This window comes from Pelodiscus sinensis, chromosome 2, assembly GCF_052426305.1.
Source record: "Pelodiscus sinensis isolate ZL-2025 chromosome 2, ASM5242630v1, whole genome shotgun sequence".
In the NCBI taxonomy this organism is placed as follows: Eukaryota; Metazoa; Chordata; order Testudines; family Trionychidae; genus Pelodiscus; species Pelodiscus sinensis.
The window spans coordinates 263012873-263037212 of NC_143053.1; the positions used below are offsets into that span (position 1 = coordinate 263012873).

Genomic DNA, 24340 nt, shown 5'->3' on the forward strand with positions numbered 1-24340 from the left:
CCTACTATTCTTTCCTCTATTCCACCCACTTCTAAATGGTTCTCTGTAATAGATTTATGTTCTGCCTTCTTTTCTATTCCAGTGCATAAGAATTCCCAGTTTCTCTTTGCCTTTTCCTTTCAGGGTCGTCAATTAACCTGGACACGTTTTCCCCAAGGTTATTGTGAAAGCCCTACTCTGTTTTCCCAGTTTTTAAAAGCTGACCTTAATTCTATCCTTTGGTATATATGGTTGTGACAATTTTCTTCCACTATTTGATCTGAGGAAGTGGGTCTGGCCCACAAAAGCTCATCACCTAATAAACCATCTTGTTAGTCTTTAAAGTGCTACATTGTCCTGTATTTTGTAGCAAAGAAGTTACTGAAGGAGATCATTCCTAGGTTTGGAATACCCTTACGAATTGATTCTGACAGAGGGAGCCACTGTACTGCATCCCTTATGATGGCCATCTGCAAGGCTTTGACTATCTCTCAACAGTTCCATACCCCGTCCCACCCACAGGCTAGCGGCCACACGGAAAGAAGAAACCTAGACATAAAACGACGGTTAGGAAAGGTCTGCGCTGACACTGGACTGAAGTGGCCAGAGGCCCTACCTTTAGTGCTAATGCATCTTAGAAATACACCCAACAGAAAACACAATCTCACACCTTATGAAATAGTCTTTGGCCGACCCATGGCAGTGGAGCTATCTCCCCCAAGGGCTGTAAAAAGCCTAAGTGAGGAGTTCGACTCCCTGACTGAGTATGTTATCCAACTAACTAAGCTTGCTTCTAGCTTGCACCTGCAGGTGAAGGAAGCCCTCCCAGTACCTACTGATGTACCGACCCACAACATCCAACCAGGTGACTACATGTTTGTGAAGGAACATCGCGGAAAGAATTGCCTGGCAGCCCAGTGGGAAGGACCGTTCCAAGTGCTGCTCATCACCCACACAGCAGTAAAGGTGAAGGAGGGCCCCTCGTGGATCCACACAAGTCATGTACGCCGAACTGCAGATCCAACAGAGCTGATTGACCCCGTCACCCAGGACCCCTCCCCGGAGGAATCACCTGAGGACGAGGTTCAGCGGACCGAGGTGGCAGACTCTCAAACCAGACTGTTACCAAACCGGCCTCCACCAGGAGCTTCAAGATACAACCTGAGAGGTAGGACTGTGCCAGCAAAGACCTACAGGTGAGCCTGGAGCCCCGTAGCTCTCACAAAGGGGAATCCATTCCAGTATTGAGTGAACTAAGAGACTACGAAATCTCGAAGAGCGCCTGCAGAGGCAAGCCAAACAATACTAACTGATTAAGCTTAGTTAAAGAGACTGCTTTGCTAGTTGCTCTAATTACTGTATTATTATTATCCTTCTACTTTAGAGACTTAAGATACTATAATAAGATGGGGATTGTTTTCCTTCTTTTAGTAGTCAGAATAGCCTTAGTATATAACTTTCCCCACCCTCATCGGGAAGCCCTGCAGAAGGTTGTGTCCCTCACCAATGCAAGTGACTGTTGGATATGTGAACAGCTTATCAAAGGCTCTGGAGGCCTTTTACCATTACAGTTTATCCCAACTCCTGCGTCCCTGTGGGCCAGACCCCTAAAATTCAGATTTCCTGGTAGTCAGTACTCTACAGGAGAGCGGGAGTGGGTAGATGCCCAGGATGAAAACACTGTGCCAGGAGTACATAGTCATGGGGGGAACAGGCAGATTTGGCGTAACAATCTAATTGCCTCAGGAATTCCCCTAAGTCAAGCATTACATCCATCAGGGACTATGTTTCCATTGTGTTTTGAAAGCAAATTTGGCAGTGGTAAAGATCTGGGGTGGATCCCAGAAAATACCTGCTATCGTAGATAAGGTTAAATCCAAAAAATGGGCAGTTGGCCATTTACCCAGCTGATAAAGAAAACCTCCCTCTAAGATGAGAATTATCCATCACCTTCCACATGACCACTACACATACCTATCCTCTGAACAACATTACTATCAAACCCATAAGATTTAACTCCCCCTTGTGGGCAAATGAAACTAAAAATTGGTATAATCACTCCCTGTTCCTAATTGTGGATAATGGAGCCTTATCTGCCAATTCCAGGAAGGCACCGAAATGCTCAAAGGAGTCCCTAATCTCTAACATGGCTCTGGAATGGATTCATCTTCTCACCTTTTGTGCATATAACCTGATGCAGGGCCACAATGCCTCAGGATGGCCTCAGTTCCGTAGGCTCTGTGATGCTCTCTATATAAAACAAGGCATAAGGATTGAAGGCATGTGGTATAGGGATAACATTTTAACTCTGATCCTCAGTGAGCCTCGTATGTTTTTCATATGTGGAAACTTTGCTTATAAGGCTTTACCACCCGGATGGAAGGGCAGATGCACGATAGGCTACGTAGCATCGGTAGCAGCATTAGTTAAGGATCTCCAGGCAGATACCATTACAAACCTAGGCAGTTTTGTGCACAGAGTAAAGCGTGATACATCCAATGCTGTTAACGCATTAGTAGAATGGCCCACTCTTTTTCATTCCATTGTACATGCTATACTTCCAGGTGTGGGTGTTAATGAATTGGAACGTGCCATTTGCAACATCTCTAGGGTATTGGAACAGAGCTTTAACGCCACCTTTGAAGGTATCCAATCCCTAGAAAGGGAAATAGATTCTGTAGCAAAACTAGCCAGTCAAAATCGACAAGCACTGGACTTACTCCTGGCTCAGCAAAGAGGAGTTTGTGCTATTGTTAACACCTCCTGCTGCTTCTATGTTAATAAAACAGGCATTATAGAATAAGATCTTTTGAGAATAAAGTCAGCAATCAAGGTATTAAAAAGGACCGGTGAAGTCCAAGCAGGGGAACCCTTGAATTGGCTCCCAGATATTGGAGGGTGGTTCGGAGGAATCTTAAAAGCCTTGCTGAAATATAGTGATAGGAATGTAGCCGTGTTATTCTGGGGTAGTTGAAGCAAAATGCAGGACAATGTAGCACTTTAAAGACTAACAAGATGGTTTATTAGATGATGAGCTTTCGTGGGCCAGGCCCACTTCCTTGATCTGAGGAACTGGGCCTGGCCCACGAAAGCTCATCATCTAATAAACCATCTTGTTAGTCTTTAAAGTGCTACATTGTCCTGCATTTTGCTGAAATATCTGATAATCATTATTGTCATATTTGTGATAATATATGTGCTCATTAACTGTTGCATTACCTGCACTAAATATACTTTGAGACAGTGCAATAACAAATCCCAAAGATCTGCTCACAACAGAACCAAAGAAAAACTAAATGTTAACAAAAATCTGAGGAACTGTCCCGGATTGAAGTGTCATTAGAGGAGGTTTTGGAACAAATAGAAAAACTTAATGTTAACAAATCTCCGGGACCGGATGGCATTCATCCAAGGGTTCTAAAAGAACTCAAATGGAACATTGCTGAGCTATTGTCTGTGATTTGTAACCTATCCTTTAAGTCGGCTTCCGTACCTAATGACTGGAAGGTAGCCAACGTGACACCAATATTTAAAAAGGGCTCTAGAGGTGATCCTGGCAATTACAGACCTGTAAGTCTAACATCAGTACTAGGCAAATTAGTCGAAACAATAGTAAAGCATAAAATTGTGAAGCATGTAGAAGAACATAATTTCTTGGACAAAAGTCAACATGGTTTCTGTAAAGGGAAATCCTGTTTTACTAATCTATTAGAGTTCTTTGAAGGGGTTAACAAACATGCGGACAAGGGGGATCCAGTAGATATAGTATACTTGGATTTTCAGAAAGCCTTTGACAAGGTCCCTCACCAAAGGCTCTTGTGTAAATTACATGGCCATTGGATAAGAGGGAAGGTCCTTTCTTGGATTGAGAACTGGTTAAAAGACAGGAAACAAAGGGTAGGAATAAATGGTAAATTTTCAGATTGGAGAGGGGTAACTAGTGGTGTCCCCCAAGGGTCAGTCCTGGGACCAATCCTTTTCCACTTATTCATAAATGATCTGGAGAAAGGGGTAAGCAGTGAGGTGGTAAAGTTTGCAGATGATACCAAACTGTTTAGGATAGTCAAGACAGAAGCAGACTGTGAGGGACTCCAAGAAGATCTCACCAAACTGAGTGATTGGGCAACAAAATGGCAAATGAAATTTAATGTGGATAAGTGTAAAGTAATGCACATCGGGAAAAATAACCCCAACTATACGTACAGTATGATGGGGGCTAATTTGGCTACGACAAATCAGGAAAGAGATCTTGGAGTTATCGTGGATAGTTCTCTGACCACTTCCACGCAGTGTGCAGCGGCGGTCAAAAAGGCAAATAGGATGCTAGGAATTATTAGGAAAGGGATAGAAAATAAGACCCAGAATATCTTACTGCCCCTGTATAAAACTATTGTACGCCCACATCTTGAATACTGTGTACAGATGTGGTCTTCTCACCTCAAAAAAGATATTTTGGCCTTGCAAAGGGTTCAGAAAAGGGCAACTAAAATGATTAGGGTTTTGGAACGGGTCCCATATGAGGAGAGGTTAAAGCGACTGGGACTTTTCAGTTTAGAAAAGAGGAGACTGAAGGGGGATATAATAGAGGTCTATAAAATCATGAGTGGTGTGGAGAGGGCCGATGAAGAAAAGTTATTTATTAGATCCCTAAATAGAAGAACTAGAGGACACCAAATGAAATTAATGGGTAGCAGGTTTAAAACTAATAAAAGAAAGTTCTTCACACAGTATGTAGTCTACCTGTGGAACTCCTTACCAGAGGAGGTTGTGAAGGCTAGGACTATAACAGAGTTTAAAGAGAAGCTAGATAATTTCATGGAGGTTAGGTCCATAAAAGGCTATTAGCCAGGGGATAAAATGGTGTCCTTGGCCTCTGTTTGTCAGAGGCTGGAGAGAGATGGAAGGAGACAAATCTCTTGATCATTGTCTTCGGTCCACCCCCTCTGGGGCACCTGGTGTTGGCCGCTGTCGGCAGACAGGCTACTGGGCTAGATGCACCTTTGGTCTGACCCAGTATGGCCGTTCTTATGTTCTTAAGGTACTGTGCATTCTGCAAGTTTAGGCAATGACACCTGCTGTTCAGGCACCTAGGGTACGTGAGCCATGTAGATTTGTTGTTTTGGAAAAAGCAAATGAAGCCACAATTTAAATGATCGTGGCTTCCTTTAAATTTACATGGCTGCCGCGCTGAGCCGACAAACAGCTGATCAGCTGTTTGTCGGCTCAGCGCGCTAGTCTGGACGCTCCCCTGCCGACATCAAAGCCCTTTGTCGGCAGCCCCGGTAAACCTCATCCCACGAGGAATAACAGGGCTGCCAACAAAGGGCTTTGATGTCGGCAGGGGTGCGTCCAGACTAGCACGCTGAGCCGACAAACAGCTGATCAGCTGTTTGTCGGCTCAGCGCGGCAGCCATGGAAATTTAAAGGAAGCGGCGATTATTTAAATCGCCGCTTCATTTCCCTTTGCCTACAACCCTAATCTACATGGCTCCGTCGATGGAGCCATGTAGTCTAGACACAGCCCAAGACAGGACTGCTTTGCTGTCCCTCCACCGAGTTAGACAAGCAAGTGGGGAATCCTGAGAACTGTCTGTCCGGGGTGGGAGTCGGGTCCCTTTAAGCACAGCCCTCGGCTAGCCTGAGGCAGCAGCCCCACACTCTAAGTCCTAATCTGATGCCCTGCCGGCACTGGTTCTGGCCAGCCTTAACTTCGGTTCAGAGTCCACTCAATGTGGACATGCTATTTCGAATTAGCAAAACACTCATTCAAATTAGTTTTTAGGTCGAATTAGCTTATTTCGAATTAACTAAATTGAATTAAGTTAATTATTTGAATTAAGTTAGTTCGAATTAGTGCTGTAGTGTAGACATACCCTGGGTGGCTAGAAAGGCTCTGAACAGGGCTTGCTCCCCTTTCACATCCCATCAGGTGTGTTGGCAACGTCAAACTGCACCCTGGCTCTTCTCCGGTACTGGTGTTTCCAAAGGACCCTACGTATGATCCCTGTGTGACACAGACTGTTGGAAATGACGATTGAAACACAGCCTGGGGACCATCGCTGACTGCTTGGGGGTGACGATTCTGTGATTCAGGCGCCCCCTAGAGAGAGGAGTCCCCATGCCCTCTGCCCCCATCTTGCAGCTGATCTGTATTGTTATGCTTAAATGAAGCACACAAGATCTTTTATAGGGAACAATGCAGTACGCTGCATTCATTGAGAATACAATAGTTGCATATGCTTTTTTGTCACACACACACAAACAGCACATACACACAGTATCACCAGACGAAGTTATAGTTACCAGTCCAGAGTCTGTATCAATCTAGTGGTCAGTTATGTCAATCACAGAGGGGGAGCTGGAACTTCGTCAGTTGCGATCCGATGCTCTTGGAGTTGGTGGCAAGACGAACCCAAAGTTCCATAGCAAAGCACCCTGCTTTTATAGTCCTTTTCTCTGTTGAAATCAATGGATCCCGCTGTGTCAGCCTGTGACCAGAGTGTTATCTCTTGCTCCCAAAACATCTCCAAAGCTCATCCTGGAATCAATTGTCTTTCAGGGGTGCTAGCTCCACTTTAAGGCCATCAATCTGCCAATAATCCAATCATCCTGTGAGTAGGGGTATGCATCGATGGTTATAGAAGATCCTTCCTTGACTCCGAGTAGTCTAGTTTTCGCCCATACTCACCCCTTCTTCTTCGGCCATCTGGTTTCTGAGCAATAACTTTTGCACCTTTATCTCGATACATACATACCACTTTCACACGTAAACAATCTTTTACAAGGAGGAAGAGCATAACAACAATATCAGCCCTGGGCAAAGCAAAAAGACATTATGAATCAAACAATTAAGGTCTTAGCCTTCAACATTCCTCTAGTCTCATTAGCACAGACACAATACCAAAACTCTCTCTACTTAAACCAATTACTAACTCACTAAACTTTAGAACAAGGAAATATCTGTGTCTCACACAGAATGGGAAGCAACTGTCCAGGCAGGGCCCTGCAGAAAGGGATCCAGGGGGCAGAGGGGACCACAAGCTAAATAGGAGCCAACAGCCGCAGTGCAACAGATTTGGATTAAATCCCAAGAAACACGTGGGGAGTATGAGCACAGTGGGGCAGTGGGACAGACGGGCAGGTGGTGGGGCAAGTAAAATCTATTTCTTACCTGGGCAGGGCAGGGAAACCAACGTGACCTCCTCCCATGGCCCTCCCTGTGGCTCCACCACAGGAGGCCCCACACGCTTCCCCTGCACATCCCACGTTACAGGGGTCGGGGAGGGCAGGGGTGATACCACGGCCAGAGATACTGCTGGCAGTTCTGCTCCTCTCCCTGCTGCCTGCCCCTGCCAGCTGGAAAAGGAGCAGAACACCCCACCCTGCCAGCAGCCCCTCCATGCAGTGAGGATAGGACTGGAGGGCAGGTAGTGCTGCCAGATGGTTTAACAAAAAATACCAAACACCCCCACGCCCTCCATCTCAGTGCACTTACCCCTGCCTCAGAGCCAAGCCACCTGCAGCATCCCCCGTCTCAATGCACTCACCCATGCCTCAGAGCCGGGCCCCCTACAGTGTTCCCCATCCCAATGTACTAACCCCTGCCTCAGACCCAGGCCTCCCTAGTGCCCCCCCATCCCAGTGCATTCATCTGTGCCTCAGATCCAAGCCCCCTTAGAGCCCTCTCATCCCAATGCACTCACCCCTGCCTCAGAGCCAGGCCCCCTGCAGCATCCCCCACATGCACCCACGCCTTGATGAACTTAAAAAAGTTATTCTGCACATGGATGGAAAAGATTAGAGGGATCTTCCCCCCACCCCACATACACAGACACTCTCCCTTCATTCTCTTTTCTCTGCCCCCTCTCACACCCATCCTGCTCACATCCTTGGCCTCTGTCACTCTCTCCCCTTCCCCACTCTTTTCCCTTCCAGACCCCCATCCACAAACTGGGTGACTTAGCCAGCCCCTGGAAATGTGTCTCTCTGCAGGCAAGTGTGCACAGGCAGGCAGTGTCCGTGTGCAAGAGATGGCTCTGAGCGGTTTGGTTTCAGGTGCTTTGTTTGCTGGCCAGGTACATTCACTATTTCCAGGGTCTGTGCGCTGCCACTTCTGGGCAATTCTCTCCCTCCCCTGGCAGCCAGTGACCTGCCCCCCGGTTCCCCCACGCACACACTTTCTGCCGGGCTTTGGATCCAAATCTGTCAGCAGCTCAGAGACTCTGTCCCACAGGGACACAATGAGCTGCCAGAGCCGGGTCCCTTTATTGAGCCCTGCCCAGAGGCTCAAGGCCCCCCGCAGGGCGCTCAGCTGGCGGCTGGCAGAGGTGCCTTCTCCCTGAGCAGCAGCCGCTGCCTGCTGGAAATGGAGGAGCTCCCAGAGCAGGTAGGGAGGGAGAAATAAGGGGGAAGAGTTGTAGGGTAGGGGAGTTTGGGGAGATGAGGAGGGAGGGAGGGAGGGGGGAAAAACTGGGGGTAGCCACAGGGGGGCAGTTTGGGGAGTCCTGTCTCTGCCCGGAGAGGGCAGAGAAGCAGAGGTAGAGACAGAAACCAGCACTGCCCTCAAGCATCCTGGGCTAGGAAGTGGGGTGGGGGGAAGCTGACTGCATGGGGTAGGTAGGGGAGATAGAGGGTGGGTGGCTGCTGGCATTGGGGTGAGGCAGGGGTGGAGAGTTTGTGCTGTAAGTCCTGGGCTGAAGTGGAGAGTTTGTGCCATGTCCTGTAACTCCCAGCGAGGCTGCTGGTGCCTGCAAGTCTGAGAAGCAGGATTTATCCCAGCCCTGGACTGGGGTGCGGGGGACAGATTGCAAAGGGGTAGGTGAGGAGAGAGGGGGTAGGAAGTGTTGGCATCTCTGCAGTGAGTTGGAGGCAGGGGGAGATTGTTTGGGGTGTCCTGACTCACTTGCTGCAGTCCAGATGGGAGAGTGAGACCCTCTCTGTCTGGCCGGGTTGGAGGGAGGCAAAGCAGGCTACATGGGGGGGGGGGGAGGTACTAAGACATTTGCATGATTACATTTCAAACAAAATTTACATAGATGTTAATGGCTTAAGGAAGGAAGGAAGGAAGGAAGGAAGGAAATTCTTTTAACAGGATTTTTTGGAGTGTTGAACATTATCTAAAACTCTGATTCATTTTTTTAATCCTGTGTTACTAATTAATACTTGGTAGACTATATTGTAATTCATTAAGATCTTTGCTAGCTGGCAGAGTTCTGGCTCTTATGAGTCAGAAGTAGCAAGTCCTGTGTTTGATGCTAGTTGTTTTTGTAGGATGAAACCTTATTTGCAAGCTCTTTGAAACATGAATCAATCCACAAACCCTGAAGCAGGATGTTAATTTGCTCTGGGGCTTCTACTCTTTGAACTGGTGACACAAGCACAAGGTGAATGTTTCAAATCAAGAAAGCTTTATGTGTTTTTACAGTTCTCTGGTTCACTTGGTCTTGTACAGCATGGATCCTAAACATTCCCCAGAGAAACTGTATAAGCCTGAGTGAATGCCTTTTACTCTCCTTTCCAGTGTCAGTAAATATTATATTATTTGCAAGAAGATCATGACTGTTTCTAGTTGACTCATACATTTGTTTAGCATCTTAAAGATGAGCAATGTGTGCATTTTGGTGTGTTCACTCGTTTGTGTTGTTAGAAAGGATGATAATACAATGTACTCCAAGGGTAGTGTTAATGTTCTTTTTATTTGATTTCATATTAAACAATCATAAGCAAATAAGCATTGTTCCTTGGTAACTATCCCTTGTTTTAATACTGCGTCTTCCACACCCATGGAGCGTTTAATATACAAAAATGTAACTTTTCTGCCACATAGCACAAGCAGCAGCCAGGGCCAGGTTCAATATCTAGGTGTTTCTCTCAAGGCATCTGTCATGGCTCCTTCCCCACTCTGGCACGATAAATGCAGAAGTGGGGGCCAACAAAAGTACCCTAAAACCTTATCTATCAGACTTTGGTATAAAACTTCCCCCAAAATCTTAACCTAGATTTTGGGAATAAAATCTCCGCTGCCACCACCCAAATATTAATAAAGCAACCAGGGAGAGACCACTTGGGAAATCTCACCCCTAAAGTACAAACCAGGACACAAAAATTAACCAATCCCAGGTTAATAAAAAGAAAAGAGAAAGAACTTTTATTATCCCCACAATATTCCTGTTCAAGCATAATGACTAGCTGGAACAGTAACAAAATAATATAGTCATGGAGGAGAAATTTACCATAGGCCAGGAACTTAGTTACAAAGGAGAGCAAAACCCATTTTTAAATGCACAGACACTAGATCCCATTTTCCAAACCATAAAACAATAAAACCTAATGAATTTATCTAAACTTTATCCTACTTACAGACTGTGAAGAGTATTTTCTTAGAGGGAGACATCCTGTCCCCTTCAATAGCTGGACAGAGAAGCTCTCCAGGGACAAAGGAGGAAAACCCCAAAATTCCTTTGTCCCACTTTGAAATTCCTACCTACTTTCCTATTGGCCAACTCTACCTGAGTTAGGTACGGCTAACCCCTTAATCCCCAGGCTGCTGGACATCTCTCATGATCATGACACCATCCTACACAGAACTGGCTCAAGCCCCGTCCCAGTAACCTGGTAAATTCCCACAATACCCCTGAGTGCCTCTGGGAGACCATGCTTCCCTATTCACATGCCCAGCCCTTCTCTGCACCCCACTGAGTCCCGGCCCTTGGTCAGGGCAGACCAGAGCTCAGAGGGGATCTGCAGAGGTCACCTCCCTTCCTAGGGGGGTAGGAGGCATCTTCCCCACTGCGCTGTCACTCGCCAGCCACCTGCTCACTGATCTCTGGCGCCGCCCTGCTGGCCAGTCGTCACCCTCTCACTGCTGCCACTCTGCTGGCTGCTCCTCCCACTTCTCCATCACCACCCTGCTGGTTGCTCATCCCATCTTCTACTGCCTTGTGTGGATTTGACCAGGGATAGGCAAAAGGGCCAAGCAGGTGGATCTGACCCATGAAGGCCCTGTTGCTCCAGTGCCCTCAGGCCAATTAGGGCCTGGGGTCGAGGGAGTGTGCAAAGCCTCCTCGCACCCTGCCAAGCACGCGCACCGCATGCAGGGCAGGGATGGGGGAGAGTGGAGGAGGTTTTGCACACTCCCCAGCTCCCTGACCAATTAGGGCCTGGGGACGGGGGAGCTGCGTGAAGCTTCCTTCACCTTGCCCCAGCCCTGCAAGGATCCCACAGCACTTCAAAGTGCCACAGGCTCCTTGCAGGGTGGGAGAGGGCTTCCTGCGCTCCCCTGCCTCCAGGCCCTGATTGCCCTGGGGGTGAGGGAGTGTGCCTAGCCTCTTCCAGGGCATGGGTGCCTAATGGGAAGTGAGGGCACAGGGGCTCCCCAACCCCCAGACCAATCATGATCTGAGGGTGGAGTAACCCCTCCCCCTTCCCATTTAGGCTCCAGGCTTCCTGTTTAGGCCTTGCTCCTTCCGGGGTGTCCAGGGGCTACTTCAAAAAATTTAAGTGGCCTCCAGGCAAAAATTATTGTCCACCCCTGGATTTGACTCTGGACCAACCCTAGTGATCTCAGCTTTCAGTGATTTCAACTCTTAGTCCAAAGCAGAGTCCAGCCACATGAGATCCCAGCATTCACTGGAGTACGTTTACGTACACAAGGGACTCCATATGCAGCCTTTCTTCAACTCTCTCATTGAACCAGTGGGGAGGAACAGGCTGAATGGGTCTTACAGCTCATGCCTGGAGGACAAAAGCTTCAGAGGGGTAGCTCTGTTAGTCTGTAACAGGAAATCTTAATAAGCCATGAATAGTCTAGCAGCACCTTAGAGACTAACAAAACAAGCAGATGGCATCATGAGCTTTCATGGGCACAACCCATTCTCAGATTAATGGAATTATTAAAGGTCCAGTTTCTAACTAAATAGTGAATGGGGGAGAGAGAGGGGAAAAGAAGGGAAAAAAGGGAAAAGAATAGTCCATGCTACATGAAGCTGATAGAGAAGGCACTAAGTGTTTTATGTACCTATTGTTTGGTTTTTTATGTGTAGTCCCCTTACTAAAGGTGTCTCTGACTTTATTTCTGGGAGGAGCCTGTGTGTGGCAATCTAACTCTAGGGACTAAAATTCCCATGAGCCCTTGAGGAAACCAGGCAGGAAGTTTTGTCTGGGGCTCTCCATGTGGAGAGAGGGTCTCAGCAGTCTGGGGACTTTCCTTTTTGGAACAAAAGGAGCCAGGCTTCTGTGGCAGAGCCTTATCCAGTCCAGGAGCTGTTATGTTGCAGCTACAGCCTGGGACTGAGAGCCTTTGGGACTTGGATCGAGCAGGCTGCTTCTTGGGCAGCTGATTGCCCTAGAGAGGAAAGACTTTGGCTGTGCGTGTGGCTCAGAGGAATGACACTGCAACCAGCACGGAGGAGGGGGCTGTAAGTAACTGGGCTCTTTGGGAAAGTGCTGCCTGGGACAGACCTCAGAGATGTAGACGAACTCTGGGTCCAAAGAGAGGCAGAGTGGCCAGCCCAGGGAACCAGACCTGCTGGCATTTGGTGGAACCTGCTCCAGTGGCAGAGGGAGTTTGCAGCTGGCTGCACAGCGTGGGCTCACCCACGCACAACCTACAGAGAACCTCCACTACAGCTGCAGATCTTCAAGTGCACCCATGCAAGCATCTGGGATTCTGAGCCCAGAGGAAGGCACACTCTGGGGTGGGATAAATGGTGGCAGAGCAAATGCAGCTAGATCAGTTCCTATTACTTCTGTGTACTTTGTTAATTGATGTTATTCACTGTTAAGCTGTTAAACCCTGTTTCTTTAAGTTAAGTAAAGGTGTTCTCATTTTAATGCATATTATTTATAATTGTCCTGGAGTTAGATCCCGATTATTGGTGGAATAATTTTATTCCTGCAGGCTCCCAAGGCACACCATCAAGTGTGTGCAGGGCCACCCAGGTGAAGGCACTTCCATTGTATGTTCTTTATGAGCAAGGGACTGCAGCAAGGGGGTGGATAGGGCTTTCCTCAACTAAACAGCATCGCCACTAAGGTACTCAGGATCTCCTTTTATGTTAAAACTCTCAGGTGCACAGGCATACCTGTGAGTGTGACCTGCTCCACAGTGACCCAGGGAGGAAAAAGGGGGTGATATATATTGTTAGGCTGTGGAATGCAGCGGGCCATCCACCCAGTGTCTTTGTTCATACCTCTGTTGTAAAATCAAACTTATAAATAAAGTTGAGCTTTGAGGCCTCCCCATGGAGTTGGCTTGTGAAATTGGCTTGAAACAATAGGGTGGCTCTGAGATTCATTAGTGAGTGCCCAGGCAAGTTAAAATGTTCCCCAACAGCTTTCTCTGTGTTGCCTTTTTGGAGATCTGATTTGTGTCAATTAATTCTTACTCATAGAGACTGTCCAATTTGGCGAATATACATGGCAGAGGGTCATTGCTGGCATTTGATGGTACAGATCATATTGGTGGGTGCACAATTATATGAGCCTCTGATGTGGTTGGGTCCAGCGATGAAATCGCTGGTGTAGATATGTGGGCAGAGTTGGCACCAGGGCTGATTACAGGGGTGGGTTCCTGGGTGAGTATGATGGAGGTGTGCTTTGTGATTACTGGAAAGTGTTTGTTTGAGGTTCAGGGGTTGTCCGTAGGTGAGGACTGGCCTGTCTCCCAAGCCCTGTAAGAGTGAGGGGTCATTTTCGAGACTAAGTTGTAGATTGTTGCTAATGCGCTGCAGGGGTTTAAGTTGAGATCTGTAGGTGATGGATGACAAGTGGTGTTCTGTTGTTTTCTTTTCTGAGCATGAAGCCTTGCCTACTTACCTCCCTCCTCAGCTTAATCTATAGGGCTCTGGCAGTGGAGCCTCTGTCTGTCCAAGTGTATTTCCACTGACAAGGTCTCTCCTTTGAACTGAGTTAAACACAGTTTGACTTTTCTACATTCCTACAATAGCTGCAAGCATTGCTGGTCATCTCCCGCAAGTCCTCCATTTGGAGTTAACACAATTTGTGACCCCACAACAGCTAAAGTGCTTAGAAGAGGCAAAACACCAGCGAAGCAGGAACAACTGCATTTACATAACCACACCCAGGATTTCTTTCTGTACAGCTGTCTGCAATGGAAGCATTGATTCAGACCCTGCTTACAACAATATGTTTTGTGTTTGTACTGGTGATGCACATCCACACACTACCTCAGTATTGCACGTACAAAAAGTCAACCCTCCTATGATAGAAGATGTTAGAGGGAACACTGTTCCAGAGTTCTGGTTGCTTTTCACTTTCAGCTCCCGCTTCCCCAACACCCAGACATCTGGAAAAAAAAAGAAACCACAGCCTATCCTGGCCCTTTTTTGGAGCCCTAATAGGATTTTAATTATGTATCATGTTTTGTTTCCATTGTCCCTACCCTTTCCATAATACACAATGCATGTGTCAAAGGAAAATGCACATTCCTTCATAGTTTAACATCTATAATGCCTATAACATCACATTAGGTGTGTCAATTTGTACACAACGTGTAATGTTTCCATTGTGCTCGTGGAGTTTTCATGTATCCTCATCAAAGTGACAGTCCGATTATTCAAAGCCACCGTAACGCTTAGTGTTCCTAATATTACCTTTTTCCACTCATTCTTTTCCTGCAAAGGATGTTATCAATTCCCCGCCTCCGTTCCTCCCTGCCCCCACCACTCCCACACACAATTACAGAATGGATGTGGATGCATTAGAGAGGTTCCAGTGAAGGGCAATGGAAATGCTGAGGGGGCTTGAGCACATGACCTACGAGGGGAGGCTGAGGGATTTGGGTCTGTTTAGTCTGCAGAAGAGAAGGGGGGGGGGGGGGTTGAGAGCAGCCTGCAACTGCCTGAAGGGAGGTGACAAGCAAGATGCAGAAAAGTTGTTCTTAGTGGTGGCAGATGACAGAACGAGGAGCAATGGTATCATATTGCAAAGGGGGAGGTCTAGTTTGGCCTAGGAGGGTGGGGATGGGTTCCATAGGGAGAGGATGAAATCTCCATCTCTAGGGATATTAAAATCATGGTTTGACAAAGCCCTGGTTGGGACAATTTAGTTGGGTTTGGTCTTGCTTTGGGCAGCGGGTTGGACTCAATGACTCCTGAGGTCTCTTCCAGCCCTTTGATTCTGTGTTTCTAAGATTCATGAAGCAACAGTCACCTCTGCTTGTGGCTTTCGATGCAGAGTCTCTAGCAGCTCATGAAGACCATGGACAGTGACACAGACATTCACAAGTACCACGTCTGGTCTGTATTACACGTTTTATTAGAGACAAGCGTGATTACAGTTACTCAAGCGTATAGAAACCCTGCGAATTCCCATGCCCAAGTGACCAGTGCAGTCGCACTCTCAGCCTTACGGATGTTCCTAGAGTGATGGGTTCCTCCCCCACTGAAGGTCAGGAGAGGGATGGTTCCTGCTGGGGATTTTCCCTGGGATGCTCCAAGTTCTGCTCACTCTGTGAACCTGCTTTTCTATTGTTATTTTGACCCCCTCTAACATACTCCGCATGTGCATGAAGGGGTCAACCCTCTTTGTCCTCATCTGTATTTCCATCCCCTAGACCTACAGGGTGTCCTGTTTCCCACAGGCTCTCTCTAGTGCCTCTCATTTCCAATGGCACCTGTGCACAGTGCACACCCTGCGGTCAGGACGTGCTGTGATCGATGTTGCAGTGAGGTACAATCTCATTATCTCACAGAACATTGTGGTCGATTTTCCGTAACATCACCTGTGGGCCCGTCTCTCCAGGCATCTTGGGCTCTTACAGGCACAGGGTCCTTCTGCGGTCACTTGTTCATGTCACAGATGTTCTCCCCTCAACACAGCAGCATCTTCACTACGGGTATGTCTACACTACATGGCTCCCTCGAAGGAGACATGTAGATGAGGGTTGTAGACATAGCAAAATGAAGTGGTGATTTAAATAACTGCCAGTTCATTTACATCAAAATTGCTGGATAATTGGCAGTCGACATTAGAAGCCTTTGTCTACCGCCCCATTATGCCTCGTGGGATGAGGGTCCAGTGCACTGAAAAGGGGCCCAGCCTGCCAGAGCTGTGAGCAGCGCACTGAACCTGTGACAGAGCCGTTCAAGTGGGAATGGAGCCATTTCACAGGCATCTAGACTGCCGGGGCCCAGACGGCCGGTTTCTCAATATGCCGTGTGAGTCGACAGGACTGGAGATTAACATTTGCTTTAAAACTATTTCATTAGCGTGTTGCTGAGGATTATAACATTGCAGCTCGAAAAAATCATCCTCCCCTCTCCCCCAACCCGGGCTGCCGTTGGGCAGGGGGGCCCTGGTTTCATAGCGCTGTGTGGGGACCAGAAATCTTAAGGACGGCCCTGGCCAGAGCCAGGCAGCGTGAGGACAAAGCAGGCTGGGCAGGATCTGCAGACCTTGCATGGGTGTATGCAGCCTGCTTTGGCAGGGCCCGGCTCAGGGGCAGAGGGTCAGCTGGAATCCTGAGCCCCACACCCAGAGGAAAGGGAAGATTTTCTCCCTATTGAAAGAGGCCTGTTGGAAAGTGAAGATCGGGGCCAGGTCATCAGCATAATGAAATGCCACCTGCCGCCCTTCATAGTCCAGGGAGACCCAGATCTCACTGAGTTCTCTGCTCAAGGACAGGCGGGTGATAGGGGAGGTGTGAGCCCGGTAATCTATGGGATTGCCCCACTTCTGCACCACCCAGACCCCCTCTTTGGGGGTGAAGCCAACCTCTCCATCCCTCTGCACAGACTCCCTAGCCACCCCCACAGCCCAGTCTGCAGTGAGCCCTCCCTCCACCTTCACCAACCAGGAATGTTTCCCCGAGGTGAAGCCCTCAGAGCCCAGCACACAGAGCACATCATGAAATCTCCGTGGATTGTGAGGCACCATCTGGCTCTTTTCTCCCCGGCTCACGCTTCTTCCATCAGCAGACAGGACGAGCTCAGCATGTGCTGTGGCTGGATCCAGAGACAAATTCACTGGGGAGAGACGGAATGGGAGTGTTTAGAGGCGGACATGGGTCAATGACAGAGCAAAAGAGTCACCTGGGCCAGAGCTGAGACTCAAACTGTTCCCCCTGCACTCACCTGCTTAGGAGCCAGGCAGTGTGACGTGTGTTAGCATGGGCCCCTCGGTGCTGCTCTTTGTGTTAGCTAACAAGCTACCCAGAGAGCGAGATTACATGGCAACACTTCACTGACCCCGCGATAAGGTGCCTGGGGATACCTGGTGCCCCACAAGAAAGCCAAGTTCAGCAACACTGAACTGTGTGAATGCCGGGAGGTAGCAAGTTCAGGTAAATGCCCTCACAGCTTTAACTCTGCCCCCTGGAGCTGGGAATAGCCCCTGAGAATTAGCTGCCTGCGCTGCACAGTGCTAGGTATCACTGTACTGATGGGTGGAGGGATACGTTGGTGTAGGGTGGGTGGAGATTGCATCGGGCAGGTGTGAGGAGCTGTTCTGTTACAGCACAAAGACAGTGTGTCTGTGTTATGGGTGCCCTGGGGCATCGCTCAAGGGGGGCAGAGTTAAGGTTGTCCGGGCATTTCCCTTCGCTTGGTGTTTCCTTGTTTTCACAGAGGTGAGTGTTGCTGCCCTTGATGCTCTGGAAGGATGCGAGTTGTCCCCAGGCAGCCTCAGCCCAGGGTTAATGATGTTTTCTGACATTTGATTTCCAAGATGTTTTTCAGCAGAAGGAGAATTGTTGGTGGGACAATCCCCACGTATTCACCTCCCCATAATGTCCCCTCCCCTGGCTGATCCCCCAAACACTGTCCCCTATTCCCCTGCCCCAGCCCCTCCCCTCCAACCAAACATTCATGGGACCATTTCTTCCCCAAAACAACAAGAAAAGATTTCCTGTCACTCGGGGTCCTCTTGGCGCTGATTGGCAGAGGGCCCAGAGGCACATGAGGGTTGCAGGGCTCTCCTGGATCTGTTCTTTGCATTCTGGTTCACAGACAGTGTCCCGCGAGGTCCCTGCGGAAAGCCTGTGGCACGCTGGTTGCTGGAATCGCTGTGGGATGGGAATGTGGCTGAGAGGTCGGGGAAGCGTGGGTACCCTCACAGTCATGTCACTGTCTCCAGTGTTCTGCTGCCTTCATGTCAATCCACGTCCCATGTTGAATCTAGGCCGACATGCTTTCTCCGGAGACTGATCTCAGTGCTGCGTTAAGCAGAGCTGGGTTCCACCTATGGGCTGCTGGTTTTCGCCCGTTGGGAATGTGGCTCTGCTCATTCCCCGGGTGTCCAGCGGAGCAGGGACTGGACACTGCAAGTCGATGCTCAGGGGACTGGAGCATGGGGAGGCATAAGGATCTTGTGCAAAAAGGATTTTTGCGCAAAACAGACCCATCCACACTGCTTGGTTTTGCACAAAAACCCCTTGCGCAAAAACAGACCGGAAGAGATTATGCAAATGAAGCATGAGAAAATGCTAATCTGCGCTTCATTTGCATTGCCTCTTCCAGCAAAACTCATAGTGTAGAGTTAGCCCAATTGAGGATCCCTACGAGCAAGAGGAGAGATGGCTCAGACTCAGCGTATGGGGCAGTGTTGATGATCAGAGGCACAAACTGAGACTTTGGTGAAATACACCTCAGATTATGGCAGCTCTCAGTCTCTTCTTACTGTGTTTGTGTGGACTGAACTGTTCACATTTTACTTTTAGTTTTTCTTATGGTTACTGTAACCGTGAACAATATCCGTGGGTTATAAATAGCTGTGTTCTGTTATGAGAATTAGATTATTTGTTTCTTTATAAGATTTTATAAAGTTATTTAATTCAATTAATTTCTTCCGTTTCTTTTGGAATGTGAAGGTAGGGAGGCTGGCACTGGCAGTCCTTGCTGAAATTCCTTACAGCAAGTGAAACTCTGTCTCCACTACTGCTGTGGGAGTGGGGTTATTTTCCGCACTGGAGAAGGGCAGGGAAGTCTAGCCCATGTAAGGTTACGGGCTAAATCTGCCCGTAACCACTAAGATATGTTAAAGTAAAACAGTAAAAATGTAAACCTCATCCCACGAGGAATAACGGGGCTGCCAACAAAGGGCTTTGATGTCGGCAGGGGAGCGTCCAGACTAGTGCGCTGAGCGGACAAATAGCTGATCAGCTGTTTGTCGGCTCAGCGCGGCAGCCATGTAAATGTAAATGAAGCCGAGATCATTTAAATCGCAGCTTCATTTGACTTTGCCTATGTATCTAATCTACATGCCTCTGCTGACAAAGGCATGTAGTCTAGACACAGCCACAGTGATCACAAAGTTCCTGATACAGGCTCTTAGCAGAGATGAACTAAACTGCTATCTTACACGTCTCTGGAATTCATCCTATGTTAGGGTGGGACAACTATCCTTCCCGGCCCTTTGTTCATACCAAAAAGGCTTCCTCGTTGGGCATAACAACTAAGTGAAAGAAGCACTGGGAGATAAAAAGGCATTGTTTAAAAAGTGGAAGTTTAATCCTAGTAAGGTAAATAAAAATGAGCATAAACTTTGTGAATGAAGAATAAAAATACAATTCAGAAGGCCAAAAAGGAAGTTGAAGAACAGCTATACAAAAGCTCATAAAGTAATTGAAAACATGTTTTAAGTACATCAGAAGCTGGAAGCCTGCTAAAAACTAGTGAGGCTCTGAATGATCGAGTTGCTAAAGGAGCCCTCATAGGAACATAAAAATGGCCATAAAGGGTCAAACCAAAGGTCCATCTAGCCCAGAATCCTGTCTTCCAACAGTGGCCAATGCCAGAAGCCCCAACGACAATGAACAGAACAGGGAATGATCATGTGATCACTTTCCTGTCACCCATTTCCATGAAGCTCTGACAAACAAAGGCTAGGGACCCCCTCCCTACCCATCCTGGCTAATAGCCACTGATGGATCTGAACCACTCTTCTTAGATGACAAATCTGAGGAATTGTCCCAGATTGAGGTGTCATTAGAGGAGATTTTGGAACAAATTGATAAAGGTAACAGTAACAAGTCACGGGAGCAGACGGCATTCACTCATGCGTTCTGAAAGGACTCAAAAGGGAAAGAATAGCATTTTCAGTCACACAGAGGAACGTAATTTGTGGGGAAAAGACAACATGGGTTCTGTAAAGGGAAATCATAGCTTACGAATCCACTAGAGTTCTTTGAGAGTGTCATCAGTTATGTGGACAAGAGAAATTTGCACTTTGAAAACTATAAACCAGTGGTAACCAGCCACTAGATAAGGACCCTACAAGTAGATCTTGTAGCCTCTGACAGGGGATCCTGACTAGTTTGGCCATGAAGCTCTCAAGTGCTCCAGCACCCAAAAGCCATCTCAGTTAAACAGTGCCCAGCCAGAGTCTGCTTCCTGAATCCCTGTCCCAACCCTGAACCCAAACTCCTTCCCACCGCTTGCACCCTGAATCCCCTCCTGGACCCCAATCTCTCACCCTGGACTAAGCCCAGAGGTCCTCCCCGACACAAAACCCCATGGCCCAAGACCAGAACCTGCTCCCCTGCAAGTGAGTGAGGATTGGAGGGGAAAGGAGGAGCAGGGTGAGGCCTTGGAGAAGGGGTGGAGCCTGGGCGGGGCCTCAAAGAAGAGGTGGGAAGGAAGCTAGGAAAGGGGATTTGGTTTGAGGTAGAACTTACATTGCACTTCAATTGAAAAAGTGATCTTGTACTTAAAAAGGTTGGAGACCCCTGCCATAAACCATTCCCCACTCCATATACCTAACACTACACAGAAGAATGATACACACACCAAAATAAGATCTACAGATCCAGAGGATCATGACATGAAGACTGACATTAAATGAGGTAGTTTGTCTCAAGGAAGTGCGAGTTATGCATATCTCTGTCCATGAGTCCATTTCATAAAGCGCTGGGTGGTGTTCATCACAATTCCCACATTATCCATCTCGGATCCCTCAGTTTCCTTCCAATTATAAATACAGTTTTACCTAAATTAGTTACCCAGGGCTCTGTGCTAGGAAAGGCAGGGGGAGAATGTGCCAATATATTTAAATGTTACCTTTCTTTAGCGTTGAGATGCGAATCTCCTCGCTTGGGTCACTCACAGCCCCGTCCTCACACACGGCCGACACCCGGAATCTGTAGGGCGTCTGTGGCATCAGTCCATCAATGGTGCAGGACTCGGTTCTCTTTCCCGTCTTTCGTTCCAGCCATTTGACTTCGCCAGCATCCTCTGTGTATTGCACCTTGTACTCACTTATACTGACTCCATCTCCAATGGCATGTGGACTCTCCCAGCTCAGGGCAATGGCTGATGAAGCTCTAGCAGCTGCTACAGGATTCCCAGGGGGGCTCGTAAGAGGAAGCGTCTTCACCGTGTCGCTCACGTCGCTGCTCTCGCTGAGCCCTGGTTTGCTCACGGCCGCGTATCGGAACTGGTACTGGGTGTTTGGACGGAGCCCTGTGACTGTGAGTGTCTCTTGTGTGTTACTGACATTCACAGCCACCCAGTTCTCCTGCCCAACAAGTCTGTACTCTGCCCGGTAGCCACATATCTCAGCCTTGCCATAGGTTGCCGGTTTCAGCGTGAGCTGCACACGGTCATGTCGGACTTCATCAATCAGAAGAGGAAGAGGCTTTGATGGGGGCTGGAAGTCACTGTTGACCAGTTCTCCATTCTCATACAAGTAAATGAAAGCACCTGGATTGGCCTCGTCTGGAACAGAGGTCACAATGAACCGGGCTGTCCCATTAGATTTATTGGCACGGGCAAAATGTGAAAAGCACTTTGCAGCTTTTCGAGCTTTTTTATATATTTCCTTGTCCTCAAACCAGGCTTTGGATTTTGATTCCTTACTCTCAGAATTGGCTGCAGGATCTTGAGTGTCCTTTGTAGACTGGGTCCGAAGCCAGAGATGTAAATCTGCTAAATATGGCTCCTCATTGTGTAAGGAAGTGAATGTAAAAGAAACGACAAAGTCAAGGTCACCATCAAGCCCAGAGTTGAGCACTATTTTCTCTAGTTCACTCTGAGAGGGCACCACTTCTATATTTTTTAGGACACTAAGGTAGGAATTCACATAATTCATCTCTCGCTCCTTTGTGTCCAGGAATTCGTTGAGTTTCTGCATGTTGAACAGTGACAAGTTTTTGCGTGTCAGAATGTCCACCAGGGCCCCTTCCTCTTTTCCTCCTCCACGGATGGACGGTAAGAGTCCTGCCAGCTCTTTCTGGAAAGTCTGTCTGTGTTGCTTACAGACATCTTTGAACTTTTGGATTTTCTTCTGGATTTCAGGGAAGGTTCTGGCAATTGGATTCTTCCCCATGTCGTTGCATCGCATGTTCAGTTCTGCCAGGTCCTCCATTGCAGTCTGAGCATCAGAAATCAGCGTTAAGCTGATCTCACGCACCAGCTGAGCAGCTCTGGAATCCAGCTTGGTCAGCGGGTACAGCCAGACTCTCATGGGTACGGCCTTCTCCCCGTTCTCACCCAGAAGCTTTGGGAGCATGGAATATGTTTTTATGGCATCTTGGAAATTAGTTGGATTATTCTCAAGAGCAAAATCACCATGGAACTTGCAGTTAAATTTGTCCGCATTTAATTTTTCTTTTTCATCAATTTTGACAGACCCTTCTCCTTCCACAGAAAACAAGGGTATCTTTTTAATTGCAATCTGAAGTGTTCCCTCAATCTCGCGGACATTCTCAGAAGAAGAAACTTCTCGATCGAACACGAAGAAAGCCTGGGCGCCGTACAGCACAGCCGTGACCACGTGGGTGGCCGTGCCTTGCTCAAACACAGCAGGATAAGAGACATTCTCTGCTCCTAAATGGCTCATGGTTAGGTGCTCAAACCTTGTTGTGGTCGAGTACTGGAGAGTAATTCGGGCCTGTTGTTTGGATTTTTTGGTGTCATTTAAGTATTTGGCAGATCCACCTACTTCAACCAAGCCCCCCAGGAAGCTGGCCTTGAGCGATGCCGTGACATTGAGGGCGCTGGTCTTGTCCTCAATGGAGTCAGATGCAATGATCTCAAATTCAGTCTTGGGTTGTGGTTTTGTGTTTACATCCATGCGAAGCCGTTCCAGGCCCCACAGTGTGATCCCTGCAATGTGAGAGAGAAGCACACGGTAACGTAGCTGACGGGATACACAGCACACAGCGTCTATGGAGGGTTTAATCTTGTGCTATTTCTGAGATTGAAAAATAACGGGTGTGATGTCATGAATCATGGGTGGTGTAAGTGGTTGGCATGAGTGAATTAACAGTAAATGAGCTGAAGAGAGGCCATACTAAGGTTCAAGTCAGTGCCCCCAGAGGATTATGGACTTGCTTACAACTTTGATAGAAAGGACTGTGTGAAAGAAAAGACTTTGCGTGCTGAGGAGACAAAAAGGTGCAGAAGGAGGCAACGTTCCTAGATAAGAAGGAATAACAAGGGAGAGACCTAGTCAAGGATATTCTATTGTTTACCAGTCATGGTAAGGCAAGCAGAATCGGGTGGTGTAAGCAGGACGTTCCAAGATCAGTTGTGAGAACACCCGCAAAAGGGTGTGTGTGCAACCTACGTACATCACCCCACCCATACATGGACTGTGTGTAACCAATGGATATCACTGTACATGGATATATACCACACCGTTTTGTGCCAGGAGCTGGAGTCCATCAATTCGGCATACTGGGGTGACATGCACGTAGGACTTCCGCCTCAACCAAATTAACCTACATTACCTGCGGCTTGGCCAGCCCCAGAGGATGAGCAGTATGTGTGAATGTGTTCACGAAAGTGTGTGTTACAATTGGGTTGAAAATTAGACTGTTAACTATTCAACTTAAGTTCAATTGCTTTTAACCTGCCTTTCAATTTTCTAATTACTATATATCGCTTTAAAAACTGCTCCTGAACAACTGCTGGCAATAAAACTTGTTAAAGGTACATTTGAGCTACTGTAGATCTTGGTTCTGTGACGCTGATTAAATGCCTGGCGTGCAACCTCATCAACCGTACAACAGCATCCTCTTGTGGCAGAGGGACACCAAGTGAATTGACTTGATATCCCACAAACGTGCCTAGTCACGGCTAAATTACATGACTAACAACCTCCTCGTACTCCCGGCTCCTTACAGTACTTTGGAAGACGTGATCTTTTGCAATTTCTTTTTTATAAAGCCCTCTCCAGAATGACTGAGTTCACTCCCCATGCTGGAGTTCACTGGTCCAGGGAGCAAATGCCACATCTGTGGTTATAATGCCACGTCCATTAGAAAGACCCGGTTCTTTGATTTAGGCAGCTCAGAATTGCCACGTTTGATCCATTTTTCTACGTCTAGTTGGGATTATATTTTCCCATGTGCATTGCTTTGCATTTATCAGCTCTGTCCCTCTGTTGCCCAGTTATCCAGTTT

At 47.7% G+C, this 24340-nt stretch overlaps 1 protein-coding gene across 2 annotated transcripts in view; it reads right to left on the minus strand.

Moving 5' to 3' along the window:
* LOC102445749 (stonustoxin subunit alpha-like) overlaps window positions 1-24340 on the minus strand; it is a 79124-nt gene that overhangs the window by 51593 nt on the left and 3191 nt on the right. The window contains exons 2-3 of one of the 2 annotated variants that reach the window (XM_089775951.1): window positions 20994-23039; window positions 14965-16964 (exon numbers count right to left, since the gene is read on the minus strand). The exons of the other annotated variant lie outside the window; for it this stretch is intronic. Of the exons in view, the coding sequence (XP_089632077.1) occupies window positions 16435-16964; window positions 20994-23039 (2576 nt within the window). The 3' untranslated portion in view covers window positions 14965-16434. Of the gene's footprint in view, window positions 1-14964; window positions 16965-20993; window positions 23040-24340 lie in introns of those variants that run through there. 2 annotated transcript variants of the gene reach the window in all.